This window comes from Ciconia boyciana, chromosome 2 (genome assembly GCF_034638445.1).
Source record: "Ciconia boyciana chromosome 2, ASM3463844v1, whole genome shotgun sequence".
Lineage (NCBI taxonomy): Eukaryota > Metazoa > Chordata > Aves > Ciconiiformes > Ciconiidae > Ciconia > Ciconia boyciana.
The window spans coordinates 5,232,933-5,252,212 of NC_132935.1; the positions used below are offsets into that span (position 1 = coordinate 5,232,933).

The following is a 19,280-nucleotide window of genomic DNA, read 5'->3' on the forward strand; positions in this document are numbered from 1 at the left end:
GGGGCTCCCAGCAACATGATCTAGTTGAAGATGTCCCTGCTCATTGCAGGGAGGTTGGACTAGATGAGTTTTAAAGGTCCCTTCCACAGTATTCTATGATTCTATGATGCAGCAATTTTTGTGGTCAGAACTATTTAATAATTGTATAGCATCAGTCTAATATTGTCAGAGAGTCTTTAGGTTGCACAGTGTCTTGATAGGCCTCCTAAATACAATAAGGGTATCCAGACCTCGAGTCCTTTTGGGGTTCTTCTGGTACTTGTAAGGGAAAATTCTGACACTGTATGTCAAAAACTTCCCAAATTCTGCTCCAAGAAATCAGGAGCACAGCAACAAAGTCCTTATCTGCCAGCTCCTCATTTTATGCCTTATCCTGCAAGACCAGCCCTTCTCTCATTTTATTGGAAAAATTGCTTTTGCCCTTATATTTCTTGCAGGAAAATTGACCTTTAGGAAGTCTCCCACTGCTTCCCCAATTTATAAATTGCTATTTGACAGTGTAGTTCTTTCTATCCTGTGCGTAGATGGGAGAAAAACAGATCTGTAGGGACAGATCCTGAAGGAGACCTGTAATAAAATCAGAATTAAAACCAGAAGCAGTCTCACACTTGAGCGAATTCTTCTTTCTGAGGGATGCTCATTCAGGCATCTTATCCTGGTGCACAATGAGCCGCACTATGACTTGTGTGGTCTTGGGCTTTTTTGTTGGCTGTAATCAGTCTGTAACTCTGCAGCAAAGCTATCACAAAAGATACTACTTTAAGCTGTTTATTTTACTGTTTCTGTCTGTACCAAATTCTTCCATGACATATTAGGAGAGCTTATCTTCTATGCACTATTGCTTTCTGTGTCCATAGTAAAAATAATGTCTATGTCTACATTTTTCCCTATTCTTCTTTTCATAGGAAGTGAGTTGACAGAATAGAAGTTGAAGGTGGAAATATGCATAATCAGTTCTTCCTGAAATATGTTAGAAACCATACACGGCTGACTGCTCGAGTATAGGGGATATATGAGTGAAAAGGGCATGAAGTGGTACTGCTGTACCATACTTTGTACTGCCCATGGGAGCGAAGCAGCAGGTAACTATGTTCAAACCCTAGCTTTTAGCTCACCCTCGCCTCCTTTGGCATTTTTTCTGCTTTAATTTTTGTGATCAAACTTACCAAATTTGATAAGTTTATCAGATGAAGTTCAATCTAGTGGTTTAGTCCAGGGCTTAAATCTAGGCACCTGCCTAACTTTAGGAAATTGGGGACAACAAAATCATATTTATTATATAAATGATTCACTGGTGATAGGTTACTTTTTCTTCAGTGTAACATTCCGTTCTTTCCTGCAATTTTTAAGTTAAGCGAAAGGCAGCTGTTTCACAGTCAGAACATGCTGATGTTAAACCAGCAGCCTACCAGATCTTGCTCTCAAATAAAATTGTTTGGAAACATCTTGTTTTCATTCAGAACCTTAATGAGTGACCGTGTGTCCTCTGCTTCCTCCTTAGGTCACCTACATCTGCAGCCAAGTCCAATGGTCAGACGCTAGTGTGATAGTCAGTCCCATAAAACACTGCAATGCCATGTGCTCATGATGCTTGTGAAGGAAGTGAGAGAGAGGAAATAAATGTATTGGTTGCAGATTTCAACATAAATTAAGGAAATGGGAAGGACTCCCAGAGTCTCTTATATTTCTAAATGAAAAAATGTGTATTGCAATAAAAACTTTGGTACCAACTGCTGACTATATTCGTATCACAAACTTGTATGTGCAGTTCTCAGACAGAAACTGGCTTTGCCCAAATTTAAGATTTCATAAGGTAGTTTGCAATTTCAAAAACAGGAGGGCTGTTAGGAAAGATGCTGATTCTACAGTGAATTAACCAGTACTTGAGAGGTGGTTGAGAATAGCTGGTTTTATTATAGGTTCAGGAGATCCTAAAGCAGTCCTGTTATGCAGCTGTAATATGAACTTTTTTGTCCAGTATTGGTTAAAGAGATTTAGCTGGGCAGCAATGTGGAGTCCTTTAAGGGGCAGAGAAAGATTAGTCCTCTCTCAACAAGAAAGGGTTCAATTTGGAGACTTCCCTCCTGCAAAGGGGCACAGGTAGAGGGTCACTTCACTGAAGCAGAGGCTGCTGCAAAAAGGAGGACAAACTCAGCCAGCCCCTGTAGCTCCAATGGGAATGGGCTGAGGCTGTTGCCACTCAGAAAGGAGAAATTCAGAAAGGAGAGCAATTGGAGAAGGCAGCAAGACTTGTTTCAACCTCTGTTTTCATTTCTTCTCATCTAGTTGTTCTGAGCGAATTCTATTTAAAATAGGGATTTCCTACAATATTTCCTATTTCCTACAATAGGGATTTCCTACAGTATTTCCTATTTCCTACAATTACCACCAACACTACAAATATTTCCTACAATAAAATTGTAGGAGAATATAGTGTTGGTGGTAATTCCACCAGAAATTCTGAGGGTTGTGTCCTGTCTCACTTCACGTCTGCATTTGCAATTGTATTCATCCTTGCTTTCCCTGCTAGCTCTTACAACAAATTGGGCTTTTATTACTACAACATATTCTTGCAAGTTTACAATTTACTCTAGTAATATTTCATCCAAGACAAGGAATTTAGACTGAAGAGGTTTTCAGGAAAAAAAGATTCTTCTCTCTATTATACCCTTGTGGGTCAGTGTTCAGTCAATTCCCAGGTACAAAGCAATCCTTACTTTAGAGAAGAATCAAAGTGAGAGCTTCCTAGTTTAAGTATCATGTTTTTTCTACAAAAGCATCCATCAGTTGTTTTTTTAGTTACTTTTTAACCTCTTTCAAAGATGTCTTTGATAGTGGCTGAAGTTGTCTTTTTTTTTGGTCAAAATGTTTGGTACATAATGCTGATTTTTTTAGGTAGTCGTTAGGTGTTGCTGCTTGCAATAATGTGCAGTGCAACACGTGAAGGACGGCAGAGAAGATTTTATTTTGGTGTCAAGTAACCGTCCGATTCTGGTTCATTATTAGTGATTCTGTCCTCAGAAAAAGGTCTTAAAATACTGGAAACCTTTATAAAACTGGCAGTGTTTTAAACAGCATATGTGTAGTCTGTGTGGCTGCTTGACAGCGTGGACAAATAGGATGGTTATCTCAGCAGAGTTTCTCTTCAAAATTGAAGGTTAACAGCCACTGTGTACAGCTGTGGCATGAACGTGTGCTTTGAAATTCGGTCTTGCCAGTGATATGTTTAATGGGTTCATATTCAACCAGTTTCCCATCAGAGCGTTTCTCAGCTGTGCGATTGATCTCTTGAGTGGTGATTATTCCTATACAGCTGCGTTTTACTCGTATACCTTGCTCAGGAAGCTTGGCACAAAGGCTGGCCTTTCTCCGACAGGCAATGTAAAAAATAGAGGGATTCTTCAAACACTGAAAAAAGTATATTTTTCTTCTTTCCAGGCTTAAAATAGCATGACTGTCAGAGAGCGCAGTACCACTCACAGATTCATTGTAATGTCATTACCAGTTAGGGAGATGATAATACAACACATGTACAAAGTTCTTTGGCAATATCTGCAAAAATAGTTTGAAGATTTTTTGAAAAATCAGAAATTTCCAAAATATCGATGAACTCAGCTTTGGATTACTGTACTGTACTGGCTGGCTTCCTTATTCCTGAATTTATGTACTAGAGTTTTGACATCAGTGGCAGGTCCTCTGCCACTTGATTATGACCTGGCACTTTTTTCAGTACAGGAGAACAGATTTACCCACACTGCTATGTGAACCTCACATCTGAAAGTGAGCCTCACGTCTGAAAGTTCTTACTGAACACACTAAGCCGTGCAGCTGCAGCACTGCAAATAAAGAGGAAAAGCAAGAGAAAAAGAAAAAAAAGCGGAAGAGAATAAAAAAGAAAAAATCTACTTTTTTTTCACATGTATTTTATTGGAGTGAAGCCATAGTAATATGATTTTGACTGTGGAATGGGAATTAAAAAAATTGCCATTAACATTTGAGACCTCTGAGCAAACCTTTCCTGCAGGATTGCCATATACGAAACATAAACTGAGACCTCTGTGCATCTGAATTCCAAGAAATCTTCACTACTAAGGGAAATCTTAGTTTTCAGAATTAGACTGGAAGATGCATGGTTTGTTAACAGATGTGTGTGCTATTTTGTTTTAGAAACTTAAAATTACGTTACCTGGAGTAAGCATCAGTAGAAGTAAAAACAATGGTCCTCTGCCCATCTGAATTCCAAGAAATCATCGTTATTAAGGGAAATTTTAGTTTTCAGAATTAGACTGGAAGATGCATGGTTTGTTAACAAGATGTGTGTCCTATTTTGTTTTAGAAACTTAAAATGATGTTACCTGAAGTAAGCATCGGTAGAAGTAAAAAAAAATGGTCCTACGAAGTCAAGGGATGGGGTATGAGTGCGGGAGCTGGTTCAGTCTCTTTCTGTTTAATGTGTGCTTTAAGCTGGTTTTAAGAGGCATCAAGTAAAGGGCTTGTCCTGGTTCCCAAAGCAAATAACAAAATATTTCTGCTCATAAAATAGAAATAAATTATAAATATATTTTTGTACTCATCCCTGTGAATGTTACATTATGTTATGTGTTCATCTATTTTTAATTATTTTTACCTTAAATTTGTCAGTGTTTGCACTCCTAGGAAATGTATGCTCTTGCAAGGGGAAAAAGGAAAAAAAATAGTTTTCAAATGTTGATTGCAAATAGAAATGGATGAGATATACATAAATAATGGAAATGGTTTTTATTCACCGGTTTCAGACCACCAATGTGTTTTACCTAGGATTTTGGTAGCAATGGGAATGGATAGTTTTGAAGTTGAACAATGTTGCCGGGGGCTCTGATGTAGGTAGAGAGATTTGGAGACACAAAGCAGGTGGTTCTTGTATACATTAATTCAGTCTTGCCTAAACTACGTATCAACTCCTTCAGTTCAGGGCTTTTTGACTAGACAAGATGGAAGAGGGTGGCTGTGAGTGCCCCTGGCTTTGAATTAAATGTCAAATATAACCGCAGTTGTAAAAATAGTAATTGCAGAAAAAAAATCGTATCCATTTATCAGTATGGGATGTCAAAGGGAAAGCAGTGAATCTGCATATGCATTGGCAAGTTTGAGTAGCACAGAAAAATGGATTATTGCAGAATACATTATGTTCTTTGCATCCTAAGTTGTCAGAAAGGGACAAGATAAAGAAAACATGTTTTCATTATGAAGCAGTCCAGTTCTTAACACTTCTAATAAAACTCAAATATCCAGTAAAGGCTCAGAGGAATTTTACTGCAGTGCTCCAGCCATGCAGACCTGTTGCAAATTGTGTCATTTGTGTGAAGGGTGAGATGGCTTAGAGAAAACAATATTTACTTTCTTATTTTAAAATCAATTTTCATAAGACATGGAAGAAGAGAGTATAATTTCAACCTGTTTCCTGAAGGATGAATTTGTGACAATATTTTTAATTATGACAAATTTCAAATGACAGTCTTTTACAGTCTAACAATGCTGGTGGATGCTTCCCCTGGTGATACGATTTTTCTGGGGAAACACGGAGCTCTGCAAATTTTTCAGATCATTTGGCAATCTCAGCTCCTGAAATAAGAGTATGCTTGTCTGCTCTACAGGTTTGGAAGTCATTAGTTATCCTGGGTCAACTAGCTTGTGTAGACAAAGCAAAGGTTAAAGATGATGTTCTATTATGTTTAAATGTGATGGTCTATTATGCGTATTGTATGAAGTCTAATAGTTTGTAACATACCCGCGTAGTCTCAGTTGGAATAATCCCTTAGCTATTTGCAGGATGCTGAAGCAGTGACTTGAAGCTGTCAGTTATTGGTAGGATGAAAGAACACTTAATCTGTGATTTTTATTTCGCAAGTGTTCATTAGCATCATGAATTCCCCTTGGAAAAAAAAAAGGGAAAACAGAAAATGTTGAATTGAGAATATGTCATAAGGTGGAAAAACAGTTTGGAGCTAGAAATGTGAAGTATAATGGGATGCTGGAGATGGGTACTTTGTGTTTAGCGCACATGAAAATATTATTATTAACCTACTGTAGAATGTTGGGGGAAGAGATCTCCAGTCTGCAAATGGTATCTCATACATTGGCAGAAAGGTCACCATCAATCACCGTGGAAGGGAAATTATCGATAGAAAGTTCTGCAAGGTTTCTTTCCCAGATTTAAGCAGAATATTGGCAAATGTGACCTCACTCTGAAGCTCTGCTTTCAGAAAAAATTGCCTGCTTATTGTAGACTGCCATTGTAATGAGCAGTTGTAGCATTTTCTTTAAGATTGCTTTAAAAAATGTGCAAATTGCATTCTTTTAGTAAAATAGCTTAGCTAAGTGAATTTATTTTGAACTATTTATCATAGCTCATAGCAATATGAGTCTAAATAAATGGGATTTCATCATGATGAAATGACAAATGAAATGCAAATTAGATCTTTAAAAAAACCAAAGCATAAGAGAGAGATATAATTGCAGTAAAATGCATTGATAAGAAATACTTTAAAAAGAACTCCCAAATGAGTATACAAGATGTATCATTGATAACTAACAGAAGGTATCTAGTTAGTGCTAATTTCAGCACAGGAGGAGACAGCTGGCAGAAAGCCAGCAGAGGAGAAGTTTCTCTAGTTTTTCTGTTGGTTATAAAGTGGAAGCTTCAACATAGATTTAGAAAATTATTTTTTATGATGTTGATATGTTGATTTTTTAAAATGACCTAGGAAGCACTTTTTCCTTTTACTTTTTCAAAATATTCATTTTCTTTTTCGTTTGAGCCCCAAGTGAAAGAATAAAACTGAACGCAAAAGTTGCTGTGACCTATAAGCTGGGCTTTCAGACAGTGTTTCAGATCTGAACCAACTCTGATATCTCTCATTTCAGTTTCAGACACTTTAGAAAACAAAATGAAAACCCCGTAACAGCTTTTATTTGCATTCATGTAATGTTATCTTTGCTTTATCTTACAGTATGCCAGAGTGCTCTGCACAAATGATACGGAGATGTATCCTCTGGCCCATGACATAACATCATGTGGGAGCAAAATTGTGGTGTGCACGTTTTTGGGAAGAAATGCAGATGTGTAGTGGGGCAAAGCCATAGCTGTAGAAAGCCTGCCGGCCTGGGCGGTAAGAGGTCCAAGACTCTTGGGTACTGTGAAGAGCAAACCTCTCTTACCATTAGATATAGCTGTTGTGAGCCAAATTAAAAGTTGTATTTAAAGTATGGAATTGAAAGTATTTTTTATTAAAATACACTTAACATGCCAAAAATACAGTATCTATTTTATTTAAATTCTGTAGACAAACACGTAAGCCAACTTTTTTGGCCACTTTTTCCCTCTCAAGTTCATGACTTGCTCTTATTCACCCAGATCGACTATTCTGGTAGGGATGTGAGAGATACTTCACACTTTCTCCTTAATCGGTCATGAAGAAAAGGGGAGGAGAACAGAAAAGACATGGGGATGCATTTTTTTCCCTGCCTATAGCGTCCTGCAACCTTGCTAAATCTCTCCCTGAATTTTATCCCTCTCCTGTCTACTGTAGACTCTAACCCCACATTTTCATTATGTACATTCTTGTCGTTCATTCACAATCACCACAGCCGTGACAAGAAAGGAAACATGGTCTGCTATTGAGTTTGATGAGCTTAAATTGAAAAAGAGAAAAAGAAAAAAAAGAGATGAAAGATTGAGCTAAGAGATATTTTTAACTTTTTATATTAACATGATTACCTTTTTTTTGGAAACATGTCAACCAGATCTGACCAAGGATGGGAGGTGACATTTCACAGATGTAGGGAGATTGATTTCTTTTTTTCTTGGTAGGCAGGGATGGAGGGGGGTAGTTGAAAACTAAGGCATATCTTGTCTTTCTAACAGCATAAAGAGTGTTGGATTTAGTAGCTAGAAGATGGCTGCTTGCTTCTTGCCTTTAGCTTAGTGTGAGAATTGGTGGAGTTCCTCTGCTCTTTAGCATTCATTCTTCAAGAAGCCATTCAGAACATTATACTTTTAAGACCTGTACTCAATTTTGTCAAATTTGGTTGAAATAATAAAAAGTATTTTTAAGAAATGACTGTAAGAGGACAAATGAATATGGAGACTGTGTGACTGAATAAACCTTGTATTATTATGAAACCTGGTACACATGAGCAAGTCTGAGCCAGATGCATAGGGATTTTTGCCTTTTTTCTCTGCAAGCATTGTCATCAAACTCAAACTTAGCTGGATTGTCTCCATGTTTTCCCCCAGCCAATCAATTAGCAGAAACATTAATTTTTTATAAATGTCACACTGTTATAAAATTACTTTGTGTCAGTTGTTTTTCCCCTGGAACTAATTTTTACAGCACAGGGAGAAGTACTAAAGTGTATAATTTTTTGGATCTGAGCAAGATTTGTTACAGTAGGGTAATAACCACATGCTTTTAAACAGATGGGATATCATTTATTTTTTGGGCCTGCTTTCTTTCATCACAAAACATTTAATGAAAAATATGACTGTTTATCAGTAAAGTTTTTCTTCCCACCCATCCTGATGAGATATCGCCATCACGTATGGGAATCAGATCACTATCACAGGTCATCCTAAGCAAGTATTGAGTGATAAAATTCTTTTTATTTCTTGCTGATCCAAGGAAGGATTGTTGTTGGGTTTTTAATGGTCTTGCAGTATGTTAAACTAATGTTACTTCTATTTTGCTGCAATTTTTGCTTTGGATAAGGGAAAGAATTGGGAGCAGAAAGAAAGTTGTCACAAGATGGGCCATTATGGTTGACTTCTGAAATTTTATATTAAAAGTGTCAAGTTTCCTTGATGAAGTTTTAACCTCTGAGATTCCAGTTAATGTATTTGGTGTTTTCTTGAGACTACAGTGAAATGTACTGATCTTCTTGGCATTTTGCTTGATTTTTTTGTAAATATTTACTGTTGCAAGGAGGTGTTAAGAAGATTGTGCTATAGAAGACTACCATGTTCTTGGGCACTCTGGAGTAAGTATGGAAAAAACTCAACTGGGGACCAATACTCACTGCTTTTCATAGACTTTCTCTGACCTGCCTGTGCAGCGCTGAACATCCTTCCATCAAAAACTATTGCCTTGAAGATAGACTTTCTTAGCACGCTGCTCAGTATTCCCTAACAAAAAGTTAAAGGTTCCTTCCCTTGTAGGTTTGCAAGCTCCGCTGAGTGAGCTGTGTTATAGGAGACCTGTGCTTGTGATGTGAAACTATAAGAATTCCTGTTTGCTCAGTTCTTAAAAGTGTGAATTGTATTTTACAAAAGCAGGACAAAATGTTTTCCTTTCTTCTCACTTTCATCTGAATTTCTGTCTCGGGAACGAGTTTGCAGTTTCTAGAATCTTTGCACTTTCTAAAATCCCTGCACTTTCATAGAGATCTGCTCATAGAGATGATGTGTGTACAGGCAGGAAGAAGGAAGTTCTTAAATAATTCTGCAATAACATTCCCCATTTTTCTTTAATATTCTCATGCAAATTTTGATCTACACTGAATATAGAGCTGCACTCAGATTTTTGCTAAAATGAGGCCTAAGGAATCCCGGTTTTTGAACTAGGATATGGCTACGTGTTTGCTATACTCCTGCTTCTTGTTCTCTTTGATTTTCTGTTTCAAACATACCAGCTAAAAGACATTTGGTACTTTTTACTAAGAATCTGGTTAAGATACAGCATTAAAAAAAAAAAAAGGATTTCAAGAATACTTAGCAGCTGTCCTGGTACATATTTGCTTTGAGATAAGGTAGCTGTATTGCTACTATTTGTTTAGAAAATATAAATCTGTATCTTTTTGTATAGTACTTTGTTCAGATACGGTGTATCGTGTTCGTTCTTTATGACAGCTATATCAACTTGAGTTTTTGTGAGGGTACATAATTGGAAAAGTAGGCTGTTAATTGTACACTCAGCAGGTTTGATCTACAGTCATTGGCAGACAAGAAACATTGACTCACAAAAATATCAATGTTCCTACAATGCCATTTATTACTATCTTTTTAAAAGAGTCTCATATGGCAGAGCCATAATGCGCTGCACAAAAGGAGACATAAACGTGAAGTCCACCAAGAATGAGCACTGCACTCATACTTTAAAGTGGTCAACAACCTATTTCCCATGATTGGGTTGTAAAGAATATAATGCGTGTCATTTTTCTGCTCTTTAGAACAGCTAAATATTCCAGGTGGAATTGTTGTTTGGCACTTCTAGTAAATTTTGTACGCGTGCTGTTCATTAAACTGATAGTTCTGATATATTGGTATATCCTGGTATAAATACAGGTTCTGATATATTGGTATATCCACAGCATCATTTGGAACTATTATACAGAGTAAAACCATTGTTATCCTTTTGAATTGAAAAAGAATAATCAAAGGCATTAAATCCCTCAAACAAGGGGACAAAGATCAATGAGCAGGAAGTAGACAAAAAGAAATGTCGAATTTTTCAGGAGGAAGTGGTAAGCCTTATGGAGAGAGAAGAATCAGTAGATAATGTATTTTGGGGTTTTAGTAAGGTTTTTGACATTCCTTCTCATGGCACTTTAAGCTGAAGAAGCATGGTTTAGATTACTGTGCTGTATGGCAAATGCAGAACTCGTTGGAAAACCACCTATAGAAAACAGTTGTGAGTGGTGCGTTGTGAGACTGGAAGGATATGTTGAATGGAGCTCAGCAAAGACTTTTCATTACTAACCCAGGTGGTGGCCTAGAAGGCAGTCTTATTAAATTTGCAGATGCAAGGAAGCTGGGAGAGATTGCAAGTGTGTCAGAATACGGAATTAAAATTCAAAATTACTTGAAGAACTGGACTGAAAAATGTAAGAATTCTTATAGGAACAAGGGCAAACTACTAAGTTAAGGTGGGAGCACTTTGTTAATTCTCCAGTGTGCCTTTCCACTAGGGTACAGACTAATTATAAAGAATTCAGAGTACAGTCATGGTTATGAGTAGACATCTACACAGCATAGTCTGTGGGAAGAATGAGAGAATTGGGGTTATTTAACTTGACAGAAGACCAGGAGGTACATAACAGCCCTCTAACATGTTGCCTCTTGTGCGGATTTTGGCTGGGGTAAAGTTAATTTTCTTCACAGTAGCTAGTATGGGGCTATGTTTTGGATTTGTGCTGGAAACAGTGTTGATAATACAGGGATGTTTTCGTTATTGCTGAGCAGTGCTTACACACAGTCAAGACCTTTTCTGCTCCTCACACTGCCCTGACAGCAAGTAGGCTGGGGGTGCACAAGGAGTTGGGAGGGGACACAGCTGGGACAGCTGACCCCAACTGACCAAAGGGATATCCCATACATGTAACGTGCACAGGGGGAAGAAGGAAGAAGGGGGGACGTTTGGAGTGATGGCGTTTGTCTTCCCAAGTAATTGTTACGCGTGATGGAGCCCTGCTTTCCTGGAGATGGCTGAACACCTGCCTGCCCATGGGAAGTAGTGAATGAATTCCTTGTTTCGCTTTGCTTGTGTGCGTGGCTTTTGCTTTACTTACTAAACTTTCTTTATCTCAATCCCTGAGTTTTCTCACTTTTACTCTTCCGATTCTCTCCCCCATCGCACCGGTGGGGAGTGAGTGAGCGACTGTGTAGGGCTTCGCTGCTGGCTGGGGTTAAACCACAACACTTCTGCTGTAAAAAGGAAGAGGAGGACAAAAATAACAGATGATTTGTGTTCCTGGTTAAAGCAAATCTTGAAATAAAGTTTCAGGAAAAGATTTATACCCTGTATAAATCTCTTTTTGAAAAAAATAGTAAGTTATCGCAAAGTTATGGAAGAGATTGTCTAGGGAGGCTGTGGTGACTTTATCATGGAAGCCTCTGAGATCCGACTAGACAGAAATGTCTTACGAATGATTAGGTGTAACAAGATCCTCTTGTGGGAAAAGGAGATGGAGCAGATGTCTTCTTCAGGATCAAGATCTTCTAATTTTCATGACAATCTCACAAGGTTGCCATATGTGGTACACCAGAAATTTATGTGATCATCCATCCTCACCATTTTAATTGGTGGGTGTGTGTTCAGGCATATAAACTTGTCAAGCTGTATCCTCCATTGTTGATGAGTGAATAAATTAGATCTTTTATTTTTACATTTATGAGACTATAAAGGCTTCCCTCGCCTATCAAAACAGAAACTTACACATTTACTAATGGGTTGTAGGAAGCAAATGAAGCTTGAATTCAGTTCTTTTCATTTTGACAACTGTTATTGATATGAAGCGTAATGAAAACAGCCTGTCTGTTGTTAGGCTTTTAGTTATTTGGTATGCTGTTTCCAGCCTTTAATTTACAAGGATGAAATAATTGACCTTGTATCCTTACAGGGCTGACTGGGAATTACTGACTGCAGTTATGTTTTATTTAACCGGTAGTGCTGTGCCATTGAGAATAAATGGACGTGTGTCTTTAATAAACATAGAGGATGGTCTGGTTAAATGTTCTCCTAGAGATTTTTGGTACTTGATAGCCTTCTGATTGTACAAATAGGGACTGAAAAAACCTTGCGAATGATGAGCAATGATAAATTCAAAGGAAATGAGGCAGAAAATATACATTAATATCACTACTGCTGAGTTTAGGTTCTTGTGGCAAATATAGACTATTTTGCTTTACTGTCCTACAACTGAGCCCCAAGGTACTTGTGAAATAGCATGCTTTTTGGTGTAATAATTAGAATTATTTTAGTGTAATTATTGTTTCCTTCAGTTGGATCTGATTACCACAGAAGTTAAACCAACTTAATTCTTGTTTACATCATAGATGTGAGTATCCTTTGAAGTGAGTCCAAGGATAACTACTAAACGTAAGCCCTGCAGAGCTCCCAAGGACACAGCCACGGCATCAGAGCAAGTTACTGACTTTTTTTGTTGCAATTAGGGTCAGATTTCTGTCAATTTAACAAAATTGTCTTGCATGTCAGTTGTATCACAGCTAAATTTTGGTGAGAAGATTACATGAGCTCTGTGATTGACATAGTGAAGGATATGACCTGGAGAATTTGAGACATCATAAAAACCACTTCTTCCTGACAATAGCTTGACACCTCCCCCTCCTCTATACACATTTTTAAGCTATGCCCCATCCTACTACTCTGATGCACGTATCTTGTTTGGGTATGTCTAATCAGAATTCATATGTAATTATTTTTAATTATTAATTTAGAGAGTTATGTAAAGAGTGGCTTTTCTTGGATAAGAAAAGTTGTTGGCAGCTGTCAGCAAAGAGTTTTGCTAAATTCGCTATAAGGAAAGCCTAGCATAGTCACTTGGCAAGGAATAATCTAAAACAAATTAAAAGCCTAAAGATTTTGACTGGAAGCACCAAATTGCCTTTTGCCCAAATTGCCATTTGCCATTCCATTACACCGACATTATCATACAGCTTTCTTTTGTTTTGACTCGTTATAAACTACCCGTGTTTCTGACTGGCAGTTTAATACCAGCCTTTCACGTTGCTCTACAGCAACCTCACTTGCTCCAAGTGCCTTTCATCATGCCCTCTCTGTTTTTTTTTTTGCCTCCTGCTCCTAACTACTCATCCTTGAACTTCCGACCTCTCCTCAACTTGCTGGTATATACTGTATTTCCTTCTTTCTGTGCTTTTTCTGCCATACTTATTTAAATGTTAAGATACACGACACAGGAGTAAGAGATCGGTTCATCCCATACTAGTGTGGGTGCCTTGCTGCAATACTTGAAGAAAGCATCACTCTTGGTGCCTTCTCTCCCTTGCTCTCTGGGACCGTGACCTATGCCAGACTATCATCCCTAGAAGACTTTACTTTTCTGTTTAAACAAGCAAAGCCGTATTGACTAACGTGTTGGTAGTTGTCTATTGAAGCTTCATTTCCCATCTTCTTGCCATGCATCTGCTCTTCCTCTTGCTTAAAGTCTGCCTGGTCTCTTAAATTCTTGCATAGTTTTGCAAACAGATTTATTGTTGAAAGTATATTATTAGTATGGTGCCTAACACAGAGCCTCTGGGTGGCACCACAACATGAATAATGATAATTATAATGAGTCGAGTCAGCCGTTAAATCACTTCACCTTCAAATCTTGGCTACGTGTGGAAGCCTTTTTTATTTCTAGAGCTGACTTCTTCCAAATCTAAAATTCATTACTCTGTGCATTTTTCATCTCCACAGACGTGCTGGTGCTCAGAGAAAATTGGGCCGCAAAAAGAAACTGAAAAAGCTTTAATTAAAAAGCAAATAGCATTTTTCAGCAGGGAAAAGAGGTGGTGAGATCTCCCCCAGGCTTTTCTTACTATAGAAAGATCCTTCTATTTTTGTTTCACTTGCTTTTTAAAATCCACCACCTACCTTATTTATTCATCCCCACTTGGAGTTTACTGATCCAGTTGTAAGAGAGGTGTTCAAAATTAGCAGCTGTGCTGTGGCAGCCTTAAGGTGTATACAACTTCCTTCTGTAAAAGCAAAATTGCAGGCTCTGCACGTTACTTGTACAGCTAGTCAGCCAGGGGGATGAAGTTCTAATAGTGTCAGTACCTTTTATTTTCAATATTTAATTGCCCAGTGTGTAAAGACAGATTACTTTTGGCAATAAGTGGAATAGGTAAGACATGGAGGGGTTTTTATTTTTTTATTTTTCAGAACAGACCAGGCTGATTAGAGAAGACAAAGTGAAATGCTGTGGTTATCATCTCATTTCAATTTTCACAATATCATTTAGGATGGTATGGGTTAGCGATTCCAATATTGATATTCTGGGGAGAATTAAGAAATTTAGCATACGTCTCTTTGAAAATATTATTCGCTTCTTTGAATAAATAATGTACTTATCACATTTCCAAACTTTGCAGAGTTGGCTGAGTTGTGGTCGAACTGCTCTGAAAGTTTTTGTATGCAGTTTACTCTTTCGTATTGAAAAGCGAAGCAATGAAAGCCCTTTACAATTTATTAGCTATTTGATGACCAATTTGAAATCAACTGTGATCTTTCTTTGTACTTCACAAGAGCATATCTTGTTCTGTTATATTTAGCTGTAATTGGCATCTTTATTGGCAGTCTTAAGAAAATGAAATGGTGAGGTGGGCCCTGGGAGCTGATTAGACCCTCTTAATTACTGAATGTTTGTACTCCTGGGAGACACTCGACTGTAGCTGTGGCAAAGGGGCACTTTACCCTGCTGCTCCTTTTTTTAATTATCTTTGCAAAAATGCAGCAACTAATTCTCTGCTGAGCTTTCAGTCCACCATCCTTCATATAAATAAAAAATGAGAATTATTTTCTTAAAACCATTTTCAGTTCTTTCTGAATGTTGGACAGGTGTTGAATGTTTCCATGTACTGGAACATGTCATCCATCCCATGGTGTAGTTTGATCTTCTCAGAGATGAAATCCGGGTATTACTTTAGCTGGTAAGAGTTTGATTTTGGTCGAGTGACAATAAGGATTTCACCTTTGATGTCCCATGGTAAGATGGCTTAGCCATCAGCTTATGTAGTGAATGAAGGTTCCTGGATTTAGGGAATAAGATGTCTTTAGTATTTTTTCTTAATTAACATTTTAAATTATTACAGTGTTATACTGTTGAAAAGTAGTATGGAGAAAACGTGTAAAATTTGCTGATTCTTATAATGTTGGAGTTGCTCTGAACTATACTGACAATACCACATTTTTCTCTGAAATTGTGGTTTATGAAATTCAGAAGTGACATATAAATATCGACTCTAAAATGACTACAAGCTATAGCTTGATTGTTCTGAAAACTATAGTGCTTTTCAAATAACGTTTGGGGTTTTGAGGATTTCTTCATCAATAGGCACAATTTAGTTGCTGTGGGAAGCTCTGCTCTCTGCGTGGATGTTTAAAATGTCTCTGTGTACAGTCTCTCTTGAGATAAGATTTGACTTCTGAAATGTACCTCCTTACGGCTGATCGAAATGGAGAATTTGCACTTCAGCATTTTCCAAGTGGCATGGACATTACTTATGAACGCTCCTTTTTTGAATAGCATAAACTCCGATCAATCAATCAATCAATCAATCAATCCATGTTTTCTTCTACATCAGGGCTTTTCTTCATCCTCCTAAGGGCTGACTTGGTCCTTCTGCTGACTCAGAATATGCAGTGTGATAAAACTGCAGCTGGAGGTGATTTGACAGCTTATTGTTTTTATTTTCTTTTTTTTTTTTAGCTCATTGCTTATGATAATCACATATGAGAGGCCTTCTCCTTTTTTGTTAGGATGTAGATGTTAGGTTGTAATCCTTCAGAGCCCTGTCTACTTAGCTGGCTTTTTTGCATTTGAGAGAGTATAAAACCATGAGAGTTTGCAACTACATTTAACCTTCTCCCATCAAATGTATGCATAAAACTTTAAGTCTTGTGGTTTAAAATCTTTTAGTAATACAAAAACTTTTGAAGTCACCAATTTTATTATAGACTTTCAGGTGCTTTTTAAGTCTTCTGAGAGACATTACCTTTCTCTTGTATACCCCAGTGCCTCTTCCTCTGGTCCTTTAGTACATAATTACTAGCGGTTGCAATGAAGTTTGCATCTTGATTGATGTTCTCTTATTAAAGACTGCTGATAAAATGAACTCTGAAATTGTATAATGAATAGTGTTGAAACAAGTAACTGTTCAAGTTGGAAACTATACTCAGAATTGTTGTAGTAATGGCTAACATACTTCAAAAAGGTCTTTTTCTTATCCGTGTACCAAGTTGGTTGACATTATTCTTACCATATAAATAAAGTGGTACTAGCTGTGTTGAATGATAGTGTGATTTTTATGAATAGGAATAAGTTTTCTATGTTACTAGATGGAAATATTTCAAATTTCAGTCTTTTAAACACTTATTGGAATTCTTTCATAGTGAACTTGGACTTTCAAAGATGAAGTCAGCTTGAATCATCAGATGAGAGGCTTTAGGTGTGCCTCTAAGGTTCCTGCTTTTCATTTTACTGCCTTATAATTTATATTTTCTTGGCTTTAAAAAGTTTTTCTCCTCTTGTAGTTTGAAACAGACTATTCTACATAGACTTTGATTTTTTCATAGTCCCTTTGTTTCTAGCTTTTTAGGCAGTGTCCATCACCTTTGTTATATTAAGCTTCTTGTCTTTTTTCCCTGCCTAGCAATCTGCCCTTGTCTTTATTTCTCCTCTAGCCAGGCCAATGCCTGCTTTCCTTGTGACATTCAGATCCCCTCAGAAGACACATTTCCATTACGATGCTGACAAAACTGTAGACAAATTATAATGGTGCATTTTAAAGGCATTTATTTATTTTAAAGGCATTTATTAAAAAGGGGAGCATAACCATACTGCCTGTTTTATTTATACATATACCATTCTCTCTAATTCTCTTGTGGTTTTAAATTCATAAGTTTGCACATTGATTACAAAAAAGAAAAGGGAAAAATGGGAATTTGAGCAGTCTCCAAGTAACTCTTTTAATTGTCATCTTTCTGAAGGAGTTACCTACAAATCACCTACAAATTGTTTAAGCATCTAAGCTCAACTGCAACAGTAGAAACAACCCCCAAAATCTTCTTTAGAAGAGTGTTTGCAGACCTATTAGGCATTAGCAGTACTCTAAGATTTGAAAAATGATACTTTAAAATCAGCCTCTGTAATTAAAATATTATTAAAGAGGGGAAAAGGTAAAGTGTCAACAGAAGTTAACGATGTGTCAGGTATCCCTGTTATTAAATGTGTATCACAGGTTTAAAATTTTATTTGAATTTGTCACAATGGAAGTACAAAGCACCAGAATTTTATATCACTATTTAAAAAAAGTATTTTTGACTTGTTGGGAACAGTGATGGTCTCTCATAGGCTTCAGCTGTTAGACTTGGAGACTAATAACAGCATTTCTTCCTAGTGATGAATGACCACTTAGATTTTCCTTTCAGTTAAAATTACTTCGGTGTAAAATGCTGTAGATTTTAAATTGGGAGAGGAGACTATTTATCCAGCCCTTGCTATTTGTTATATTTCTCCTTTAATATTGCATGGAAAAATGAACGCCTTTCCACAGAAATAGATTGTAAGCATTAGAATTCGGTATCATAAACTATATTTCTGCCCTTAAATATTCTGTTGGGAAAGAAGAAGTGACCGTCTGAAGTTCTCCAGGAGCAGGAAGATATATCTGTGATATCTGAAGTTCAGTAAATTGAATAGGAAAGTAAAAGGATCGCACAGCGCTTGAGTACTTAAACTAGGAGGAACTGTGCGGTAACTACTTAGTAAATCAAAAGTCAGATTCTCCTTTGCAGACAAAAGGAGGGAGGAGGAGGATGGGGCTTTGTGTAATATGTCCTTTCAGTTTTCCAGTTAAACTGTGTTCCCCTTGGGACACTCTAGTTCACCTTCTGAGTGCTTGGGCCCTTCAGCAGGCATTTGTTCACCTGCCCACATAACTGATGGAGCAGCCATGAAGGCGGAGGACACAGATTTATCTGCCCCACGAGTTGTCTTCTAGTGGACCCCAGTTGTCTGCTGATCCCAGCCAATGGCTGGTGGCTCAGAAGGGAGTGTAAGGAGCAGGGACAAGACAAGGTGATCCTTCCCTTCCCATATATACATGGCTGGGATTTACATTCCCAGCTTCTGGGAACAAGCAGGTTAGGACTTTCTCATCTGCAGCTACGATGAACTTAATAGCTGCTAATGGTGTTATGCTACACAAATTAGCCTAATCTCTTTTTGAGCCACTATACCCTTGGCCCCTATAGTATCCTGTGGTGGTGAAGTCCCACAGTTCAGCTGCGCTGTCTGAAATGTATTTTCTAGGGTTTGCTTTACCTTCATCACTTGATAACTTCATTTGTGTCCCAGTTGTGTCATGTGGAACTGTGAAAGAATTGCTCCCTCGTCATCTTTATTTTATAATTTGTGGTTTTATACATCTGTATTGGATCCTATTTTACCAGCTGTAGAATCAAAATACTAGTTTTTTCTCATGTTAAATGTGCCATATTTAATCTTTTTTTTGTCATTCTGTTTTTATCTTCTTCCGCTCTCTTTGAGATTGCTTTGCCTGCAGTGCCTGAGATAGGGGCACACCATGGATTTCTGTACAGTAGCACACTAGTGTTTTCTCTCTCACTTTCAATCCCATTCTTTATTAATGTCTTACGTGCTGTTTTCTTTTGTGTTGTCTGCTGAGCATTCGTATTTCTTATAGTTCTCACAGAGCTGTCTACCGCATATCCGAGATCTCTTTCTGGAGTGGTAATGACTAAGAACCTGTCGATGCTTAC

At 37.5% G+C, this 19,280-nt stretch overlaps 1 protein-coding gene across 5 annotated transcripts in view; it reads left to right on the forward strand.

The window, feature by feature from the left end:
- Positions 1–19,280, forward strand: part of TRAPPC9 (trafficking protein particle complex subunit 9) — a 544,235-nt gene that overhangs the window by 316,450 nt on the left and 208,505 nt on the right. The window contains exon 22 of one of the 5 annotated variants that reach the window (XM_072851839.1): positions 906–974. The exons of the other annotated variants lie outside the window; for them this stretch is intronic. Within the exon in view, the coding sequence (XP_072707940.1) occupies positions 906–925 (20 nt within the window). The 3' untranslated portion in view covers positions 926–974. Of the gene's footprint in view, positions 1–905; positions 975–19,280 lie in introns of those variants that run through there. 5 annotated transcript variants of the gene reach the window in all.